The sequence below is a fragment of the Mytilus trossulus genome, chromosome 12 (genome assembly GCF_036588685.1).
Source record: "Mytilus trossulus isolate FHL-02 chromosome 12, PNRI_Mtr1.1.1.hap1, whole genome shotgun sequence".
In the NCBI taxonomy this organism is placed as follows: domain Eukaryota; kingdom Metazoa; phylum Mollusca; class Bivalvia; order Mytilida; family Mytilidae; genus Mytilus; species Mytilus trossulus.
The window spans coordinates 4,543,754-4,568,063 of record NC_086384.1 but is presented as its reverse complement, the minus strand read 5'-3'; the positions used below and the strand labels follow the sequence as shown (position 1 = coordinate 4,568,063).

At 34.5% G+C, this 24,310-nt stretch overlaps 2 protein-coding genes across 2 annotated transcripts; one reads left to right on the top strand and one right to left on the bottom strand.

Annotated features, from left to right (window-relative positions):
* Window positions 1–1,093: 1,093 nt before the first annotated feature.
* Window positions 1,094–2,565, bottom strand: LOC134693322 (acetylcholine receptor subunit alpha-1-A-like). Its single transcript, XM_063554076.1, has one exon. The coding sequence runs from the start codon at window positions 2,538–2,540 to the stop codon at window positions 1,347–1,349; it is 1,194 nt and encodes a 397-aa protein (XP_063410146.1). The 5' UTR covers window positions 2,541–2,565; the 3' UTR covers window positions 1,094–1,346.
* A 12,922-nt stretch (window positions 2,566–15,487) lies between these two features.
* On the top strand, window positions 15,488–16,599 carry LOC134693275 (beta-1,3-galactosyltransferase brn-like). Its single transcript, XM_063554020.1, has one exon. The coding sequence runs from the start codon at window positions 15,529–15,531 to the stop codon at window positions 16,528–16,530; it is 1,002 nt and encodes a 333-aa protein (XP_063410090.1). The 5' UTR covers window positions 15,488–15,528; the 3' UTR covers window positions 16,531–16,599.
* Window positions 16,600–24,310: the final 7,711 nt, after the last annotated feature.

Here is a 24,310-nt window from a genome sequence, read left to right as displayed (position 1 = left end):
ACAAGACCATCATGTATTATTTGTGAAGTTGATATGGAATATTTATCAACAAGGTCTGAGTACCTTCCGATGATTTTTTTAGAAAAAGGACGAGGCGTTTTTGAGATACCACTGGTTCATCTACCTTCACAAAGTTTAGTAGTTACTGCAAGCTCTTGAATACCGAATAAGTTATGAAATGTATATCCCTTATGCAGGTGAAGTTGGTATATCGCTACTAAGGTGGGGGAAATTGATAATTTCAGAATTAAAATTGGCTCGTTTGTCATAGAATCTGGAACTTAGATGCTAACTGAGATTGTGTGTCAAATTCAGGGTAAACTTTATTTCAATATATTTCTTAACAAAATCTTAAAACTACGTTTGACTTTTATATTTTTATGCGGGGAGAGCTGTTAACTTGTTACCACAGTATATGTCTATAACACTTCAAATTTCTGAAGAGGTATGACAGAAAACACCCAAGAGAACAAAACGAGTCTTAGAAAATATTTTTTTAAATTATATCACAAGAATTTATTTATGAAATATGCACGGTTAAGAATAAACCATAAAAACACATTAGGACAAAACTTTATTGAAATATCGCCTCAATACAGCTACAAGTATACAATATGCACAGTTGATAATGAATAATATCAGATTATTACATGGCATTTTTCATATCGCATGTATTATCAGCCCTAGTTCATTATCAGCCTAAGAGACGCATGGCTCGAGGTCTGATATTAACCGAGAGCTGATAATACATGCGATATGAAAAATGCCATGTTATGATCTTTTTATCATATGCTTCAACGGTGGAGAAACATCACAGATTCATATAATGATCCTTTGACGTGGTATTCAAATAGAAGTTAAGAGTGAAAAGTTCAGCATTTTAATATGGACGAATCGACAAAAAATCAACAATATACTAAATGAATACTGTTTGGAAGAGTCAATTTTTTTTTCAAAGAAACTTTCTTAATTATGTTTAAAACTTTTAAAAAATGCATTTATTTTAAAATAATTTGTTCTTTTTTTTTTTTTTTTTTTTTTTTTAATTATTATTTTACACAATATACTTTTCAGTATCCAAATAATTGTTTTGTACACTACTTTGTAATGTTTTTCACTAAAAACGTAGCATTGAGGTGTACTCTCAGAAAATTGCCGAGTATCACCGGAATGCCATGCGATAACAATCGAAGCCTGTCATAAACTTTTCATACCAGCCCGCTCAACACCAATTCGAAAAATATGAAATTTACGTTAATTTAATGCTAGTTTCATGCAGTAAAAATCATATGTAATTTAGTCTATTATGATAAGAAACATTATGATATTAACTCATTAAAATGATATCACCTCAATACAGCTATAAAATATCCACAGTTTATAATGAAAAGGATAAAGTATGATATAACCATCACAATATTGTCAAATCTCTCGCATACTTCCTTCCAAGAGGGACTTGTCTCTGTCAACGATTTCATATTCTCTTCTTTACAATTTTTTGTAAATGGCTGCACGCCTGTTAATGTATTATTTCTAGTTCCAATAAACCTCCAGAAAAAGTTCATTTTAGTCTTTGGATCTCTATGATAAATCAAAGATATGTAAATTGTTGAAGCCAGAATGATTCCACTTAATGATATAGTAACAATCATTATGATTAAGAGAAGACTCATTGGATTAGACGTTGCTGGTATAGCCGTTTGTACCATGGACAAAAATATTGCATAAGATAGTAATATAGTTATTGAAAGTCCTATTCGTTCTCCAGATTCTACCGGAAGTAAAAACACCATTGGATTGAGTAATCCAAACAATATAGTAGGAGCACACACTAATACTGTGTAATATAAAGGCGAACGTTGTATTGTTAGTGTGAAGGTAAATAAAGAAAATCCATTCCAAATTGACGTTTCACCTTTATATGATTGTAATGACCAGTCCGAATTTGGTGTGAAAAAGGCTAGTTGAACAGGATTAGAAGCTGGATTCAATGTTACTGTTCTCAATGGCATTTTCGACACATAGAATCTCAGATAACACGTCTGAGAATCAAACGGAAACTTATATATATTTGTTGTACACTTAGATGACAATACGTCGCCAACAAATATAGACACCTCACCAGTGTTATCGAGTGTTGCAGAATTAGCGTTGTCTCCACCTAACGGTTCATATGTTGCAACTGAGTTTACAAGTACAAAGTTTGGGGTCCAAACATCGGTCAAAGGTACCACTATGTCTTCTGCATTACCATATGAAGACGGATTCCACGATAAGTCCTCATCTATCCAACTCGCCTTTAATCCAGCTGCTAGATCAAGCGTCTGGTCAACTTCTTGAAATCGAGTTATGGTGATCAAATATAAACTCACAGTTATATTTAGAGGTGAAGAAAAATCAGAATTAGGAACAATTGATTTTTGGTAATTTGAAAACACATCACTATATAACTGTTTTATATTTGATTTACTCTGACATTGAACGTCATATAACATTATGAAACATAGAAACAAAAATCTGACAGATATTAAATTATCCATGTCAGTAAGTAAGTAAAGCACAACAAGTTACTAGTACGTAGATTAAAGTATTTGTAACCAGCAGGAACAACTTAACATGTTCTGATAAATATGCTGTCCTAAATTATAATTTAATACCTTTTAATTTGTTTTAATCATACCTACTTAGTATTCAAATACAATGTACCAATATGGTTTAAATTAAAATCACATTTAACTGATTGCCAAACTATAATTAAAATAAGAAGGAAATACATTAACTAAAGGTTAGAACGAATGAAAAGAAAAGTCGAAATCCAAAGCTTATGTAAAAGATGAAGAGCTATAATCCAAAAGGTTCAAAAAGTATAGCGAAATCCGGGGGAAAGATCAGAGCTTTGCACGAGGGAGATACATTCCTTAATTTATAATAATTTCTTATATTTTGTAACTGCAAAGTTTAATAACACAAACAATCCGTATTTTCATGCCCGTACCAAAGTACTGGCCACTGGGCTGGTGATACCCTCGGGTCCTAAAAGTCCACCAGCAGAGGCATCTACCCAGTGGTAGTAATAATTTCAACGGTACCAATTTTCATGCATCAGATGCGCATTTCGACAATACATGTATCTTCAGTAATGCTCGTGGCCAAAATATTTGAAATCCAAAGCTTATATAAAAGATGAAGAGCTATAATCCCAAAGGTCCAAAAAGTATAGCCAAATCCGAGAGAGGAATCAGAGCTTTGCATGAGGGAGATATATTCCTTAATTTCTAATAATTTCTAATATTTTGTAACTGCAAAGTTTAATAACACAAAAAATCCGTATTTTCATGCCCATGCCAGTACTGTAGTACTGGCTACTGGGCTGGTGATACCCTCGGGTACTTATAGTCCAGCATCAGAGGCATCTACCCAGTGGTAGTAATAAATTCAACAGTACCAGTTTTCATGCATCAGATGCGCATTTCGATAATACATGTCTCTTCAGTAATGCTCTTGGCCAAACTATTTGAAATCCAAAGCTTATATAACAGATGAAGAGCTATAATCCAAAAGGTCCAAAAATTATAGCCAAATCCGGGAGAGGAATCAGAGCTTTGCATGAGGGAGATACATTCCTTGATTTATAATAATTTCTTATATTTTGTAACTGCAAAGTTTAATAACACAAACAATCCGTATTTTCATGCCAGTACCAAAGTACTGGCTGCTGGGCTGGTGATACCCTCGGGTACTAATAGTCTGGGCGGGAGGCATCGACCCAGTAGTAGTAATAAATTCAACGGTACCAATTTTCATGCATCAGATGCTTATTTCGACAATACATGTCTCTTCAGTAATGCTCGTGGCCAAAATATTTGAAATCCAAAGCTTATATAAAAAATGAAGAGCTATAATCCAAAAGGTCCAAAAAGTATAGCCAAATCCGGGAGAGGAATCAGATCTTTGCATGAGGGAGATGCATTCCTTAATTTATAATTATTTCTTATATTTTGTAACTGCAAAGTTTAATAACACAAAAAATCCGTCTTTTTATGCCAGTACCGAAGTACTGGCTACTGGGCTGGTGATACCCTCGGGTACTAATAGTCCAACAGCAGAGGCATCGACCCAGTGGTTGTAATAAATTCAACGGTACCAATTTTCATGCACCAGATGCGCATTTCGACAATACATGACTCTTCAGTTATGCTCGTGGCCAAAATATTTGAAATCCAAAGCTTAACTAAAAGATGAAGAGCTATAATTTAAAAGGTCCAAAAAGTATAGCCAAATCCGGGAGAGGATTCAGAGCTTTGCATGAGGGAGATACGTTCCTTAATTTATAATAATTCAGTTTAGAAATGACTTATCACACATACATGACATGCGCGTGTCTATATCTGGGTCATATCTGCAATATAAACTCTAGATTGTCATTCCAAACGCTAAACTGGAAAAAACTTGGTATTACTAAAACAAACCTGATTCAGCACTACACCAACAATTGCTTGAAAGTAATTGATAAGAACCACAGAAATGATAGAACTTGGTATCTAATGTGCATGACGAATCCACCCTTTATGAACAGAGTTGAGACCCTCCAACCAAGAGGAGGAAGCGACTATGATATTTTCCTTTGTGAAATCAACTTTGCTTTACAAACACCAAAACAACAACCACATAAAGCACTAATATATAAAAAAGCAAACTGGGAGAAGATAAAGAAAGACCTCATCCTTATATATGATTATTTAAAAGCGAACAAGACAAATTTATATCGATGATGGATTATAGATCATCGATATAAATTTGTCAGACCAGAACCATGCAAACGTTACACCAGTATTTTAAAAGGAGACAAATAAAGGTAACAGTGGTATACCGATGTTCAAAACTCATAAATCTCTTAAACATCATCCTGGTAATTATAGATTAATCTCACTTACCTGTATCTTATGTTAATTACGTGAACATATACTAGCTAGCAATATGATGAAACAACTTGAGTCAAATAACATACTATATGAACTAAAACATGGATTTAAGGCAAATAGATCAAGTAATATCAAGTAATATCTCTTAAACAACTAGCTCAAAACAACGATACAAATATACAAACTGACTCAGTAATCATGGATTTTGCCAAAGACAAAGTCCACATACACGCTTACTTTTCAAATTAAAACACTACGGCATTTCAGCTCAGGCAATGAACTGGATTCAATCATTTTTATCTAACAGAACTCAAACAGACCTTCTCAAAAACACACCATCTGAAAAAACTCCAGTACATCAGGCGTTCTTCAGGGCACTGTACTAGGACCAATACTCTTTCTAATTTACATTAATGACTTACCTGACTACTTTAAACACAGCCAAATAAGACTATTTGCAGACGACATCATTATATACCGGCCTATTACCTACCAAAACGATTGTCTTAATCTCTAAGAAGACATAGAAGCAGCTATAAGATGGGCACAATATACAAAAGAAGATGTGGTATGATTGCCAATGAGACAACTATCCACAAAAGACCAAAATGACACAGACATTAACAACTACAGGTCACCATACGACCTTCAAGACTTGCTCATGTCATTTCTTCCTGCCAGATTTAACATCTTAAGAGTCTCAACAATTAAAAAAAACACTTTTATTACATCAAGTACAATCAGCTAAATATCTAGGCATTTTGACATCAGACTCGGACTTCTCTTGAACTGAATTTTAATGTGCATATTGTTATGCGTTTACTTTTCTACATTGGTTAGAGGTATAGGGGGAGGGTTGAGATCTCACAAACATGTTTTACCCCGCCTTATTTTTGCGCCTGTCCCAAGTCAGGAGTCTCTGGTCTTTGTTGGTCTTGTATTATTTTAATTTAAGTTTCTTGTGTACAATTTGGAAATTAGAATGGCGTTCATTATCACTGGACTAGTATATATTTGTTAAGGGGCCAGCTGAAGGACGCCTCCGGGTGCGGGAATTTCTCGCTACATTGAAGACCTGTTGGTGACCTTCTGCTGTTGTATTTATTTGGTCAGGTTGTTGTCTCTTTGACACATTCCCCATTTCCATTCTCAATTTTATTACAATTTCTTCAGATCTCAAATGAAACAATCATATTTTATTACGATACATATATGGCGGCTATGGAGCTAATGACGTCATAGGTACTTGACGATCTGTTTGACATACAACGTACTCCCTTCATGAACAACTGTAGTGTACTAATTAAAGTAATGATTAGTACTGCTTTCCGTAAACAATATCAAGTGTGTTGGTACTTGTTACGTATATGCTTTTCAGTGTTGAGGGAGTCCAATACTAAACCCACAAACAACTACAGATCTTACTCTAGCCAAATTTATGCTCTTGTCTTGCATTTATGAGGGCAGTTGAAATGATGTGACACATCTTAAAACCATGTACCGATTATTTGGCTCCGCCCCCTGAAGGATGATCTTATTGACCTTTAAATTAAAAAAAAATTATAAGTTTTAAATTATGTGGATTTGACCTGGATTCACAAATGGATACCCCATCGAATACAGAGTAAAGTGTACTAAACAAAGTTAATTCTGTCATACATCGCGACTTACATGAATTAAAAGTTAAGGCTACTGAGACACAGCAAAGTCTTCATTATATTATTAGTTAATAGATATAAAATCATGTGATATTAGCGCCAATGAGGCAACTCCCCATCCAAGTCATAATTTGTATAGGTAAACCATAGGTCAAGTACAGTCTTCAACACGGAGCCTCGGCTCACACCATACAGCAAAAAATAAAGTGACCCAAAATTGAGTAGTGTGAAACCATTCTAACGGAAAAAAACAACGGTCTAGTATATAAAAAGAATGAAGAAAAACGAAAACACTTTTAACGACATCAACAACAACCACTGAACATTAGGATGCTGACTTAGGACAGGTGCATTCAAATCAGGTGCATTCAAATTTCTGCCTTGTATGTTTTCTTTAACCTACTATTTACAATTAGGGTTGGAACAAACCTGAACGGTTAGTAAGATAATACACATTGTGTGCAATTAAAAGCCTTAAGCCTCGGTCACACCTTACCGGATAGCTCGAACGGACGCCTAACGGATAAAAAAAAAGTTATCCGTTGACAAAATTTTTATCCGTTGGGAGTCCGTTGGTGTACTAACGGACATGTAACGAATGCCTAACGGACACACAACCGACATTGAACGTACGTGAAACGGAAACATACCGGACAGAACGGACGTCGAACGTACATCCAATGCAACGGACGAGTACCGGATAAAATGGATGAACAAAATAATCTGAAAATTAAAGGCTATAAACCATCTAAAAATTAAAGGCAATAAACCATCTGAAAATTAAAAGAAATAAACCATCTGAAAATTAAAGGCGCGTCAGATGGACATGATATCTAGTACATATGTTATAATATTTGCTTCTGGGAAAGTCTGGTCAGTAGGACAGTTATCAAGGTTACACGTACCAAACAAGTTGAACAATTTATCCGGTTTTTTTTACGTTTCTTCACACTAGGGTCACTTTTTGATTTAACTGGTTTAGTTGATTTTATTTTGTATTGCGTCTTGTTTAGCATGATATGTGTGCAAATATAGAGCTCCTCTGATTAAAAAAAATCAAGGTAGAAGCAGTGTGGTAATTCAGTCTTATAGAGTTTAAGTCGATTTTATGAATTTGTTTATATTATGTACCTCTGGTATGAAAACGGATGTGGTGTTATGCGGAACTCTCCATCCGTACTGCATGCTACGATATTTTGCTCCAGAAGCAAGGTGTCTAAGTGTAATTGCTAACTTGAGTCCTGGTTCCAGCGGATTTCTGTACAAGGTATTCTGCTTGGCTTTGCGAGGCCCAACCTGCTGCAATTTCTCGTCGAACATATCTGTGGGCATTCGAAGGAAGTGTACAAGGGAATGCCGATCCTTCCGCCTAAGTTCGGTCATGAGTTGGTCATATAGACCAAAACTGCGTCGTCTTTCATGACTAAGCCATGGTCGTGTCCACCATCTCCTTTGTCTTCTCCTTTAGACAGCTATAAGGTTTATATTTGCTACATTTAAGTTGAGTCTGGCCTGAATAAGAGCTGCTTGGTAGCGAAGACGTGCTCTTACTTCAAGATCCATCACGAATAATAAATAGACATGACACTCAAGAAAATCTAACATACCAGATATTGGCATTTCTGACGCGAAATTTCAATTGGAATTTTTCCGTTTTACATCTAGTATTTTTGAATTTTATGCATTTCTAATGCATATTTTGTATTTTATGTATATTATTTTTCAACTTCTCTGTAACCTTTGTACTTGCATGGTTTTATGAGAACAAACTATAAGTAGGCGTCCGTTTTATCCGTTATCCTTCCGTTTATGTCCGTTTCACATTCCGTTTTATCCGTTAGGCGTCCGTTAGGCGTCGGTTAGGCGTCCGGTAGACGTTCGTTGGTGAATTGGTTTACCGGATCTCCAACGGATGCATAACGGACACGTAACGGATACAAAACGGACGAGTACCGTACAAAACGGACGCCTAACGGACGCCTAACGGACGTTCAACGGACATTTTATCCGTTGGACGTCCGTTCAAAGTTTTGAACATGCTCAAAAATTTCCACCGGACAGAACGGACGTCAACGGATAAAACGGACGCTTAACGGACACGCAACGGATAAGAACGGACGTCTAACGGACATCAACGGATTGAAAAAAAGTTATCCGTTAGGCGTCCGTTCGAGCTATCCGGTAAGGTGTGACCGAGGCTTAAGTCGTTCACATATACGGTACGGAATTCATATTTGGGCATATATTTGCCACTTTTCCCGCCCTAATGACGTCACCGGAAGTAAGGAAGATTAATCTATATAGATACGAATAGAGTGAGGTTTCTCCTTAGATTTTTGAACAGTTTGTACGCTTTTGAAACTGACACCGCTCAATCGAAATATTTTTCCTTGTACGAACTCCTTCTCAACTAAAGACGAAGAATTGGATCTCCATCACTGTATTGGATATCTAAACTACATAAGTGTCCTTACAAACAACGGTATATTTCTGGGTCCTCCATGTGCTCCATGAAACATCTGTATAGGTTATTAACATCCATGATGATAACAATTAAAACCGGGCTCCAAAGTTATTGTGAAATTGCCTATTCTAGAGGTGGCATGAAGCAGATGTTGATACTTAAAAAAATAAAGATATTTTTGAGTACATACAATCCAAGACTCTCTTATCTTGCAATAGTGTTAAACATTTGACTTTTCTTCACTTTACACAAGTATTTCCTATTCCAAAAGACAAATTGAAAGAGTTGGTATTACTTTGTTTCATTAAAAATAATGGCGAACGTAGATACATGTATCTTGTCTCGGTTGTAAAAAATCATCCTAACTCAAACAAAAAATTCTCTGAAACTGAAATTTTCAAGATTTCTTGATTTACAACATGTTTGTTGCGTTTGGAGAACATGTTTTTTCAACAGACGTTCGGGATTCCAATGGGAACCAAGTATGCCCCTCTTCTTGCTGACTTGTTTCTGTATTGTTATGAGGCTGACTTCATACAGGAACGTCTTGAGAAGAAAGATAAGAAGTTAGCAATATCCTTTAACTGTGCGTTCCGCTATATAAATGATGTTCTCTTACTAAATAATAAAAAAATTGGTTACTATGTCGAACGACTCTATCCCATCGAAGTAAATAAAAGGATACTACAGATACAGCTAAGTCACTCAGCCTCATATCTTGACTTAAATCTAGAAATTGACAATGAAGGTCGATTGAAAAAAAAATTGTACGACAATAGAGATGAATTCAGCTTCCCAAATTTGAACTTTCCATTTATATGTAGCAATATTCAAATAGCGCCTGCATAGACGGTGTTCCCGGACTTGTATTTCCTATGGAGATTTCCTTGGTAGATGATTGCTGCTGACAAGGAAGCTATTAAACAAAGAGTTCCAAATGATATAATTGCAATCATTACGGACGCCATCACGAGTCGATTGATCGTCATGGAACGTTTCGCAGATGATGTCGGATATGTTCCTTATGTCGTAACTACAATACCTCTTCCCTTTCCCGAATGTGACCTACCAAATTAGACAATTTACCGGATGTGTAATATCATAAGCAACACGACGGGTGCCACATGTGGAGCAAGATCTGCTTACCTATCCGGAGCACCTGAGATTACCCCCAGTTTTTGGTGGGGGTTCGTGTTGCTTAGTCTTTAGTTTTTTATGTTGTGTCTTCCGTACCAAGTTTTTTTTCTGTTTGTCTTTTTATTTAAAGCCATGGCGTTGTCAGTTTTCTTTCAATGTTTGACTGTCCGTCTGGTATTTTTCGTCCCTATTTTATCTCCCAAAACACTGTTCTTCTTGTTATTTCTAAGCCTTTGTTTAATTTTGACCGAAGCCGTATAGCAAATTCAATTCCATATGAGAGTATGTCTATGAGTTGATAAAAAATACACCGACAGCCAATCAGAAGACATCTGAAAGAGATTAACAGCATATGTTTTTTGATTATTTTTGTTTGCTGTGCAGTTGATTTTGTATATTGTAGCTGAAAGCGCATTGATATGTACACGATATCACCCCATGTTATTTCCTATATATTGATTTATATCATCTATGCATTACAGTATATCACAAGATGTCGTACAGAAAACAGAATGCTAATTTTCAATTTGTCGGACAACGTCATAAATTCGCCGTATAATTAACAAAAAATATGTTTTTATTACATTCTTAAGAATTTTTTTTTTTGATGAATTTATATAAATACGAAGTCACATTAACATAATATAATGTTGAGTTCACACATAATTCAAAATCGATTTGCATTAACTAATTCGAATTAGTTTAATTCGTATTCGAAACGTTTTACGTCCTAACGTCAATTCTAATTCGAGTTACAAATTACAATGTGCGTCAAATTCGATTTACTGTCCTAACAACGTTAACTTTTAATTCGTAATAACAAAAACGTATTTCTAATGTGAGTTGGTTAATTCTAATCAGCCAATTCGAATCCATTTTTATTAAAAAAGAATTAAATAAAAAACAACAGTTAGAAAATAGTGGAGAAGATACCAGAGTGACATTCAAACTCATAGATATAAAAAAAAACTAACAGCGTTGGCCCGAGAACACAGTTATTTCGTAGTGCATTTCTTTTAGACAATAAATTCAAATTAAGAAAATCGCACCTGCTCTTTCTCAAAAAGATTTTTACAGTGTAGTGTACTACCAGTGAGACAAATAATATCAAAATTATAGAAACTTCTACCAGCTCTAATTCAAAATATTGACAATTCTGTGTTAAGGGGGTGTAAAATTCAGTTTGACAACTTCAGAAGTGATAATATTTGACCTTTTAGAACTGGACCAATTCACTACTTAACATAAAGATTCAGCACCAAAATTTTGTTGACATGTATTTACATACCCCTACTTAATATTTCATGCATTTAATAGCAAGAACTTAATTGGGAAAGTGTATCAAATAAAACATGCAAGTTATACACTGTTTACACTAGGGACTATATTCGTAGACAACGAAAACCATAGAACGATAAATGTGTCCTTGGACCCCATGGCTAAAAAAGATACAATTAGACAAATAATACATTTTAGTACACAAGCATAACAAAGAAAACTAAATACCAAGCAACACGAACCCTATCAACAACTGTGGGTGATCTCAGTTGCAGCGGATGGGTAATGGCATATCCTGCTCCACATGTGGATATGATCATGTTGCTTATGTTTTAACGAAAGGATGATTTTAACTTCAAAATTTGGAATTCTTGGTTTGTTAGCATGATTGTGGGCAGCAACCCTCTATCAAAAGATCGGGAATATCGTATCAATCAGGAGATATATACTCCGTATACAGGCCCTGCTGGAATGTTGCAACATAGACATCTGTTAAACAGAGAGACAGAGGGAGATCGAACTTGAAAATTTCAGATACTTAAAGCACAGTTTTGGAGATTAACATAATATATTGTCTTTGTTTCTTCTTGTTGACATAGAAAATTAAAGCTCTATATAGATATAGGAAGATGTGGTGTGAGTGCCAATGAGACAACTCTCCATCCAAATAACAATTTAAAAAGTAAACCATTATGGGTTAAAGTACTGCCTTCAACACGGAGCCTTGGCTCACACCGAACAACAAGCTATAAAGGGCCCCAAAATTACTAGTGTAAAACCATTCAAACGGGAAAACCCTATATGTCAGAATTATATAATGAAAAGTGTCACATATTACCTCACAAAATAAGTAAAAATGGTTAAAACTAATTGATGTATCACCTTGTTTTTTTTTTTTGTCTCTCCACTTTATTGGTACCCAATTTCCGGTGGCGATGATTTACAACGTATATGTGAACGCATAAGGCCTTGAGGATGACACACTTTATGTACTAGTCTACTACATTAACGACAAAGATAGGTTTTCCTCTTTTCTATTTTGAATATTTTGATACCTTTATTTGACTAATATCCAACCTACTTACACTCAATAATGATTAGTTTACACAACAGAAGGTTTGTTGTCGTTAAAATAAAAAAGAATATGTGATATGATTGCTTATGAGACAACTGTCACATGAGAACAAATGAAACAGAAATTAATACTTTACTAGTTCATCGTACGGCCTTCAATAATGAGCAAAGCACATGCCGCATAGTCAAACATACAATAACAGTAACATACCGCAGCTATACAAGGCTCCGAAATTACAGATGTAAAACAATTTAAACGAGAAAACTTTAATTAATGTACAAAAAGAGGAACGAAAAACAAATATGTAACACAGCCACAAACAACAACCACTGAAATACAGGCTCCTGACTTGGAACAGGCACATTTATATAGTATGTGGCGTGGTTAAACTATTTTTGTTGTCAGCTAAATTGTCTTTCATCTATTGCTTTTAGCCCATGATATATAGCTGGCCGTTGATACTCTTAAAACTAGAAACTGTTCACAGTTGTCACTCCATGTATGGTATTTTATGGTGACCGATTAATTTAGTACAATTCTAAGAAACATATGTTCGATAAGAGTAACAATTTCAGTTGCGAATGTCAGCTTTAGATATTAAGCTTTAAAAGTTTGTGTCTGTGACTCCTTCCCTCCCCACCCCTTTCCCGAAAAAAATCTCGATCTGTCTTATTAAAGTTGGACAAATCGGTAGTTTATATTTACAAGTTATATTACTAAATTATAGTAAAGCTTTTCAATTAATATTTTATTCGCTTTTCGTTCTAATTTGAAGTCTAGAAACATTATAAGATACATGGGGCACAATACAGAAGTATTTATCACTCCATATTTTAATTCTTGTTTGTTGTGTTTGAAACCACATACTCAAATAAGGAAGTTTTCAAAACAATCACGTTAAAAGTAGGTCAACAACAGCATCGAGACATCTGTACAATGATAAGAGGGGAGGGAGGGGTCGGCTCCCGACGTCCCGAAAAATGTTCTACCCTCCCCCTGATAAGAACACGTTTTATGTTTGGTTTTCGGTCTTATATTTAATGAAATCTCACGATAAAAGACATATTCGTATCGTCTATGGTGTATAGTATAAACACAATTATGTACCATAAACAGTTATCGGCCAAAGTTTATGAGGTATAATAAATCGAAGGTACTTTATATTTATCAACTGAATGTGGTTATACGATCAAAGAAACACGTAATTTTATGGTTTGAAGTTCGAGTGTAGGGTAGGATAATAAATTGCAAATAATGTAAATATTAAATAGTTACCAGATCGATATAATAGTAGCAGTCTGTTGTATAATACATAGAATCTCGAAAGTAGGCGTTAAAAAAACTATGAAATCCCAATATTGCACACTGCAATTGTGTAGAATAAACACTTCAAATCAAAAGAAAGTATTTCGTGTGAAGGATGAGGTTTTTGGACATAGAAAGAAATCAATCTATTTGTAATTATTAGTTGTAAACAAACTTTGTGACTTTTGAAATTCAATTCCAACTTTTGCCACAAATTAAAACAGAAGAAGGAAAAATTGTCATTTAACGATCGCGAACTTCCGAGGTAAGTTATTTCTTTTATTTCCTAATATTTAATAAAATATTTGTTAATATTTTACGGCGGTGTCAGGAGATTTTGTAAATAAAGCTCTGTGGATGTGCTATTTTATTGACAATAAATGCCACATTATGAAATATGTATATGTCTCAGTCCGGAGCCTGTTGGTCAATGGCTGTCGTTGGTCGATAACTACATCTAAAACTTATAACTGGTTAAATCCACGCCATTTAGTCTGTTATGAATATACAGCTGTCTATTTGGTATTCATAGGAAACCATCTTATCTTTCAATTTATAATTTTTTTGATTTTATTATTACCAGTCAATATGTTTAAAATGCATAATTTGCAATCAATATACCTATATTCGAGGAACAATGGTGTTTTCATGACTGGAATGGAATGAAATCATAAATCGAAGACAAACTGAAAACGTCATGGCGGAAAACCACTAATTTAAAAGAAAAATATACAGTACTCAATTTAACCAAATTATAGAAAACTAAATAAAATTTAAAATGGTTTTAAGAAATTTAAAAACTGAACAAAACGAACCCGACCAAAACCCGAGGGTGATTTCAAGTACTCCAGAATGACTATACTCCACATGTTTCATCCACAAACTGCCACTATTATGGCCTACGACCAACTAATGACCACTGCGTTATGACTACAGCAACTTATTGGTATCATTATTCGAATCCCCTTACAACTTGAATAATTAAAAATAATGACAATAAACCAATAGAAAGATATTACTTTGCCCCGAAAAAAATAACAAAATAGACCATTTAATAAATGTCATGCGTCCGAAGCAATTATGTATTTACACCCATCCGGGTTTCGAACTCGTGCTATTTGGATATCGAGACAACACCACATACTATAAATAACGCAATAATGTTTGATATGCAAAGATTAGTTCTTCCCTTGCCGGGATTATATATATAAAAGAGGAGCGAAAGATTCCAAAGGAACAGTCAAACTCATAAATCGAAAATAAACTGACATCGCCATGGCTTAAAAGTAAAATGACAAGAAGGCAATCAATAGCACACAAAACACAACAAAGAAAACAAAGAAACTATGCATCCCGAACCCTACCAAAACCTGGGAGTACAATTATGTGTATAAACGTCGAATAACATCATACAAAAAACACAACAAAGAAAACAAAGAAACTATGCATCCCGAACCCTACCAAAAACTGGGAGTATGATTATGTGTATAAATGTCGAATTACATCATACACAAAACACAACAAAGAAAACAAAGAAACTATGCATCCCGAACCCTACCAAAACCTGGGAGTAAAATTATGTGTTTAAACGGCGAATAACATCATGTTTTATAATTCCTGATATTGCTGTTTTAACTTCACAGGTTATCTACTCAGTATCCATAGTTTATACCACGTGGTTTGTATAGGATGAAAAGAATCGACATTAGTTTCTTACGTCTTTTTCGATTTGTTAAAAATTTGACGTTGTGTACATGCGTAGTAGTATCATTTGTTGGAACATACCTTTATTTTGATTATGTTAAATGTGAAGAGTTCAAAGATACATTTTTATACCTGTATCCTTTCGGAAATGTCAGTAGTATTGTTCAAGAATTGAAAAAGACAGGTACAACACATACTAAAGAAATCAATGATGTCTATCGATTATATAATATAATAAATTCACCTAAAAATGCCTGCAAGAAACCTGTTTCTTTGTTAGTAATTGTAAAATCAAAATGTAGTAATCATGGTCAAAGATCAGCAATAAGAAGAACCTGGGGGAAAGGCGGAAATCCGGATATTTATGTTTACTTTTCACTTGGGTACGAACCGGAAGTACAAGATGCGATTAATAATGAAATTCATGCGCATAATGACATTATCCAAGGATCATTCGATGATGTGTACAGAAATAATATATATAAGACATCTTTGAACATTAGATGGGTAAGTGTTCATTGTTCTCATCTTCAATATGTTTTATTCATAGACGATGATTACTTTCTCAATGTGAAAGGAATATTATCTTATGTACGAATGTTAACAAGTTTAAACATTTCAAATAAAATGTATGGATATCGAGGCCAATGCTGGAAACCTATCCGATTATGTTTTCATGAAAAATCTTACATTTCATTGGAAGAATATCGGTACGATTATTGGCCGGACTATTTATTAGGCGGAACAATATTAACCACAATGGATGTGGTTATAAGGCTATCACGTGCAATTCCATACATCAAAAGAATCAGCATCGATGATACGTTTGTAGGAATTGCTGCTCATCTTTTAGGAATTGAATTGATAGATGAAAAAAGGTTTTCAAAACAATCTCGTTCCGCTGGTCAAATGAAATATCTTTTAAGTGCTCATGGATATGATGAAGAGTCTTTAATCGCCACATGGGAAGAATTTACAAAGTTTTGAAAATTCAGTTTTAATCATTGTCTCTCCTTAATAACAACATTTTTAGCTAGTTAAAAAAATTGCATTTTCTATTATTTTGTTTATATCATATGTAATGATTTAATCATTTTACTTTTACATAGATATAGCCATGGGAAGATGGGGTCTGAGTGCCAATGAGACAACTCTCCAAGTTACAATTTATAAAAGTTAACCATTATAGATCAATGTACGGCCTTCAAAATGGAGCCTTGGCTCACACCGAACAGCTGAGCAAACTATAAAGGACCCAAAAATACTAGAGTGAAACCATTCAAACGGGAAAACCAACGGTCTAATCTACATAAAAATATCTTTTTTTTTCTTTGAAAGCTTCAGTCATCATGAAAGAGATATGTTAATATGCGGAATTGATTAAACGTTTCGAATAAAACGCCAATGGACTCAGAATATCATTTATTTAGAATTAAGGGATTATGATTACAAAAAAGAAAACAATACACGGTGAAGCGACATTACGTACATACAAACATTGGTCACCAAACACCAATAAACCAAACATAATTAATGTTCTTCAAAAGAGAAAATTAACATCATGAACAATAAACATATGAATAAACGAAAAATAAATATGACAGGCACCCTACAGTAACAAATACTAAATAATAATGTATCCAAAAGAGGGACGAAAGATACCAAAGGAACGGTCAAACTCATAAATCTTAAACAAACTGACAACGCCATGGCTACAAATGAAAAAGACAAACAGACGAACAATAGTACACATGACACAACATAGAAAACTAAAGAATAAACATCACGAACCCCACCAAAAACTAGGGGTGAGCACAGGTGCTCCGGAAGGGTGAGCATATCCTGCTCCACAATATAGACTGTTAACCATATTTTGCGTTTCTTGCGAAAGCTTTAGTTGGTACCGAAAAAACTACAGAGATGATCAATACAATGAAGTGTTTCGATGTTTATCTTAAAAAGTGTCATATATAGATATAACGAACTTTTTTGTTAGGTTTTATGTGTTCTTGTCTCTTGTGGGAAAAAGACTAATTGGCAATCACACCACATCTTTTTATTTTTTTTTATATTTGATAAGCAATGATGAAAATAGTACAAGTGAGTTGCTTTTAATCACGACTCTAACCCGACCTATTATGAGCTATAATCTTGAATTCTTGAAACATAATTATGTGTGCAAAAAAACCGACCTGTGTATATATTTCCTTGTAAGAATGAGACTTTAAAATTACTGGGGTATAAAAATATTAACTGGTAGTAAACCCGTAACAAATTAGGACGTCTTTTTGACTGTTTGATGTTTAAAATCAATCAGAAGAAGAGAAAATGACACGGCTTTTGCATATTAAGAACTCTAATAACAACTGTTCGAGTCCGTAAGTGTTTCCGGTGATTGAAAAATCTCTTATATTTTACCGTAATTTTGGGGAGTTCATATGTATTTTCGTAATTTTGAGAGTTTGTAGAGTCTGTAAATGGGTTTCCGATTTTTAGGGGGTTCGTATATGTATCCATTGTTTGGGTAGTCCTTTAATGTTTCCGGTGTTTTGAGAGTCTGCAATGATGTTTTTTCCGGTGTATGAACAGGTCGTATTTGTTTCTGGTGTTTTGAGAGTCCGTATGTGTTTACAGTGATTGAAAAGTTCGCACTCCATGTGTTTCCGGTATTTGTGGGGTCCGCATGTGTTTCCGGTGTTTGTGGGGTCCGCATGTGTTTCCGGTATTTGTGGGGTCCGCATTTGTTTCCGGTGTTTGGTGAGTCCGTATGTGTTTCCGGTGTTGGGTAAGTCCGCATGTGTTTCCGGTATTTGTGGGGTCCGCATGTGTTTCCGGTGTTGGGTGAGTCCGTATGTGTTTCCGGTGTTGGGTGAGTCCGTATGTGTTTCCGGTGTTGGGTGAGTACGTATGTGTTTCCTGTGTTGAGTGGGTCCGTATGGCCGAGTTCACTTGAAACTTTCGAGTTCACTTTACTTACTCGGGTTTCAACAAATTTTTTACTTTAACCACTCGAGTTAATCCCTCGTACCCTGGTTCCAACCCTCACCGAGCCAGGGTTAAACTCGAGAAACTCTTGAACGACGTCAAACCAATGAGAATATTTCATTTTTTATGCTCGATCAGGGCCTTACCCTAGAGTTGCCTAGAGTTGTTCAGAATATCAACTCTATTGCGTTCACGTGATAATGTAGTAACTCTGATATCGATTGAAGAGTTTCAATTGAACTCGGCAAATGTGTTTTCGGTGTTTGCTGAGTCCGTATTTGTTTCCGGTGTTGGGTGAGGTTGCAATACACAGTTAGGAGTAAAGTTTGCATTTTGGCCCCGGTGGATTTTTCAAATAGGAAAGTTATTGTGTAATAAAATTCATTTTTAGACAGCTGAGTGCTAATTTATCCTTCAAAGATGGTTTATCAGAGCATCAAGATTATTTTTGACATGTTTTATGGGCTATTTTCTGTTTGAGAATCGTTGTTTTCGGAGATAGACCCGTCTATCGGTCCAGAAATTAATGTAATGTTTTTACAAACACATGTGTATCGTATGTGTTTTCGGTGTTTGGAGAGACTATAATTATGTGTTTTCACTGTTTAGAAAGTCACCTTGTGATTCTGGTGTTAAGGGAGTCCTAATGTGTTTTCGGTGTTTAGACTATCTCATCTGGTGATAGAGTAAATATTAGGAATAAGGCTTTGAACACAAATAAAATTCAAAACTAAACCTTTTTGCCAATACCACCGATAAAAATCAATGTTTACATGTAATTTAAATTCGATTTTTAAACGACCGCAAAATAATGCTAAAAGAAATGTTATATTATCTGGGGATGATTAGCTGTCATTTTTTGTTAGACGTTTCTTCTAAATGCTTAAAGACTATTAATTTTAGTCAAGCTAATGCATTTCATTTTCTATCTTAAGACCTTTATGATGTATTTCAATTGATAATTATGGTTGCAAACTACATTGTAAATTTTAATTGAAATTATGACCATATCTTGAGGGTATGAACTTTTTTTTGTATTTTGTATTGCACAAAAGTCCCTCAAAAAGGGGGTGTCAATTCGTAACAGCAAAGTGTTTACCTTTGTATTGTCATCGTTCACATAGTATACATTACAATGTAAACAATATCGTGTCAATATCGTTTTTATATTGTATACAGAGTCTATAATTTCGGTATTTATTCTAAGCTCGGAATTAAATATTATATAAATTGTCTGAAACTTGAATTACACATATATTACTGATTATTCCTGTCCATGTATCATGTTTTCTAATACTAGGTTATTTTTTAACATATATAGGGAAAAAGTAAAATCACAAAAATACTGAACTCAGAGGAAAATCAATTTGGAAAGTCCATAATCACATGGCAAAATCAAATAACAAAACGCATCAAAAACGAATGGACAAGAACTGTCATATTCCTGACTTGGTACAGGCATTTTCAAATGTAGAAAATGGTGGATTAAACCTGGTTCTATAGCGCTTACCCTCTCACTTTAATAACAGTCTCATCAAATTCCGCTACATTTACACGATGCGTTAAATAAACAGTCACAATTAATAAAATAGTCAAAATATGGGTACATCAGTCATCATCGTATAACAATTTTAAAAGGAACAATTTAATAGGACACATAAACATATACTATCTACGAACACATGGATTGATCTGAGTGTCTGACGTCAGAAAAATTATATACGTCACATAAATTTGTCGTTCAATTTGCATACAAACAATTTAAAAATTTACATAGGTAATGTACGCATACAGGGTTAAAAAATCAAAAGTATGTAAGAATAAATTACAGAAATAGACCGAGATTCAAACTAGTCCAAAAGTTATACATAGAATATATGAGAATCCAAAAATTGTTAATTCCACTACGCGATTGAATGATTTTGACGTTTGTGGTTCAACGTATATAGTAATTCATAATAGAAATATATCATAATGACATATTATAGACCAATATCATACTGACGGGATCTTATAAAGTACAGAGTCACGTTATAAGAACAAAAGAAATACAAAGAGTCATATATACAAAACAAATCACCAAAAAATGAAAGCCAATACAAAAACATTGACGAGATGTATAATTACCGAGCCACGTCAAACGGATATCACATAAAACCATTCAACAGTAAAAGTAATCTTAATAATAGAACAAAAACAAATAAAAGAACAATAAAACATGTTGTTAAGATGATACACAACATCAGTACGCAGAATATATACATCAAGACCATCGTGTATTATTTGAGAAGTTGATACGGAATATTTATCAACAAGGTCTTGGTACCTGCCGATGAACTTTTGTAGAAAAAGGACGAGACGTTCTTTGACATACCCCTGGTTCATCAACTTTCTACTCAGACACTGATGACGTTTTACAAAGTCTGAGTAGGAGCTGCAAGCTCTTGAATATCGAATAAGTTGGGAAATATATATCCCATATGCAGGTGAAGTTGGTATATTGCTACTAAGGTGGGGGAAATTTATAATTTCAAAACTAAAATCGTCTCGTTTGTCATAGATTCTGGTACTGAGATGACTGTGTAAGTCAAATTCGAGATATAAGTCTAAAAAAGAGGCGGAGGAAGCCGTGTCTGTTGTTTCTTTTATCTCTAGTTCTGGGGGATATATTAATGGAACCCAATCAGAAAAGTTCGGATTGTTAATGGAAAGAACATCATCAATATATCTGAAAGTGAAATTAAATAATCTGGCTTCTTTCATCCTCTTGTTTTTGACAAGTGTCTGGAGGAACTCCGATTCATATGAAAATAAGAAGAGGTCGGCAAGAAGAGGCGCACAGTTTGTTCCCATAGGAATGCCGACAATTTGTTGGAAAAGTCTACCTCCAAACTCAACAAATATGTTGTCGATAAGAAACTCCAGCATACTGACCACTTGTTCTTCTGTGTAGCATGATTTACCTTTTTGTTTGTCACTATTAACGAAATATGCTTTATGAAATCCCAAAGTAATAAATTTATAGCGTATGCTACCATTTTTATGTTGAAAGGCATTGTGGATAATTTCTTTTAGGCAATTTTTCAATTTTACATGGGGAATGGTGGTATACAGGGTTGAAATATCAAAAGTTTTGATGGAACTTATTTCAGAAAGAGACCGAGATTTGAAATTGTCTAGAAGTTCTTTAGAATTTTTAAGAATCCACATATGGTTAATACCACTACGCGAGTAAACAGGTTCACAGTATTTCTGAAGACCCTCTTTCACTGCGGACAGAATTTTAGTCAATCTAATAGACAATTCTTTAGTGGAACATGAAGATGAGCCAGCAATATACCGTTGTTTGTACGGACTTTTATGAAACTTTGGTGTCCAATACAAACAAGGTAAGTCCTCCGATTTGGTGTTCAATGTAATGTTTATTGAATCCATGAAGGACTTATGATTTGCTAAAATCTCATCCTTGTCAAATGATATGTCTTTGTATGCGGGATTACCTGAGTGCTCCATTATACCCAATTCTTTTACAAGACATTCGTAGTAATACGATTTACATACAAAGGCAATATTATTTGAAGCTTTTTTCGCAAGAACAAAAATACTTATCATGAAGAGTTGATAGACATTTCATGACCTCTTTGTCTCTGAAAACGGACTTTGGTCTTTGGACTTTGATTAATACATGACCTTTTCCATATTGATCCGGGTATCACACCGATACCCCAATATCAGCCCCAGACGTAGTCGAGGTGCTGATATGAGTCGAGTTTCAGACCTTTTTTATTTATTAGCCATCAATTAAAAAGGTTTGTATAATCTTTTATGGGAACAAGAATCTTCATGTTGTTAACTCTTAAGTGTTGTGTTCCGTGCTTTTTTGGCATGATCTTGGTTTTATTTTTGGTCTTTAATCATCATTGTTTGTCCTTCGAATGTTTATTGTCATAGAATTGTTTCCGATTTATGTTAGTAATTCCAGTATTGAATATTATTTTTATTGTTGCTTATTATATGGATATATGATGTTGTCGTACTACACTTCAAATATGTAAAGGTTGTATAACTTGACCCAACAGTAGTTACTGATGGTCAAAATTTATACATTAATTAAGATGATACAAATACAGGTTAAACAAAAACAAAGGTAGGAGGACCTACATGAACTTAAAAAGTATTGATACCATTGTTCAAATCTTATTACGAGGTTTGGGTCTTGCAAACATCACCTACATGTACACGTCAAATTACAGATCAGATGGCAATCTAGTATCAATAGATCGAAGGCCACATGTCGCTAATCAGTAGAGACACGGACATATCGTATTAAATCAAAAGACGACGTACTCATTACAGTATTGTGAAATACTTCTTCGAAATGCTTCTATTGAGGTGAACATTTTACTTTTCAACACATGATTATGTTATTTATTGTCATTGTTCCTGATGGGTAAGATTTTCCATTTACTGTCAGTTCCAGGTTGATGCACTTACTCAGATCTCTATATAATGCTCGTCCCTGATATTTTTAATCATCCAAGAGTATCTGCGCACGATGTGTTAGTCCCTTTGTTTTTTTTTTATCCTGGCAATAGTCAGTTTCTATTGAACTGTTAAATTAAGAGGCCTTTACTCAACAAATAGTTATTTCTAAGTTAATGCTAGCTGCGAGGGTATAATTCCAACACACAACAGAAGTCTTTAAACTAAGGTTTTAACCATTTGTAGTTTGTTTTTATAATGCCCTGTTTTCTTAAGAGTTTTTAACCTACATTGAAAAATACTGAATTGCAATAAAAACAAACGTCAACATAAATTCATGACTTTGCACAACAAGGACATTGAAAGAATAAATGGTAGGTTGCGACTGTCATACAAGTCAGAGGTTAAACGCTATAAAACCAGGTTCAATCCATTCTGTGACTAGAGCTTTTGACCATCCACAAGAACTTCCTGTAATCCAGTTTGATTATACAAAGATTTTGAATTTTCCTCCAAGTTCAGTTTTTTTTCTCGAGATTTTACTGTTTGTTTAACCTGGCATTATGACTAGCTAAACCTCCCGTTAGTAATAAATAGAACTACTCACAGGAAGAAATTGTTAAGACACGTTGGAAAATGTTTTCCATAAAAAAATAAATCTTGTATGGTCTTCATCATATCCCACAACATACTTTCTGTAGAAGGCTTTATAAATATTTTGATATGAGCGTCACTAATGAGTCTTGTGTAGACGAAACGCGCGTCTGGCGTACTTAATTATAATCCTGGTACCTTTGATAACTATATACACCACTCGTTCGATGCCACTGCTGTTTGACGTTTCGTCTCCGAGGGTATCACCAGCCCAGTAGTCGACACTTCGGTGTTGACATGAATATTAATAATGTGGTCATTTTTTTTTTTATAAATTTCCTGTTTACAAAACATTGAATTTTTCGAAAAACTAAGGATTTTCTTATCCCAGGCATAGACTACCTCAGCCGTATTTGGCACAACTTTTTGGAATTTTGGATCCTCAATGCTCTTCAACTTTGTACTTATTATGCTTTCTAAATATTTTGATATGAGCGTCACTGATGAGTCTAGTGTAGACGAAACGCGCGTCTGTTGTACTAAATTATAATCCTGGTACCATTGATAACTATCATGTATCTAGAATGAAAGATGATATCCATCGTACAAAATGATAGTTGGTTAAACAAAGGCATGTTGTAAGTTTCCATCTTAAAAAAAATGACACATTTATTATTAACAAAAAATAAAACATTTCGAAGGCCTG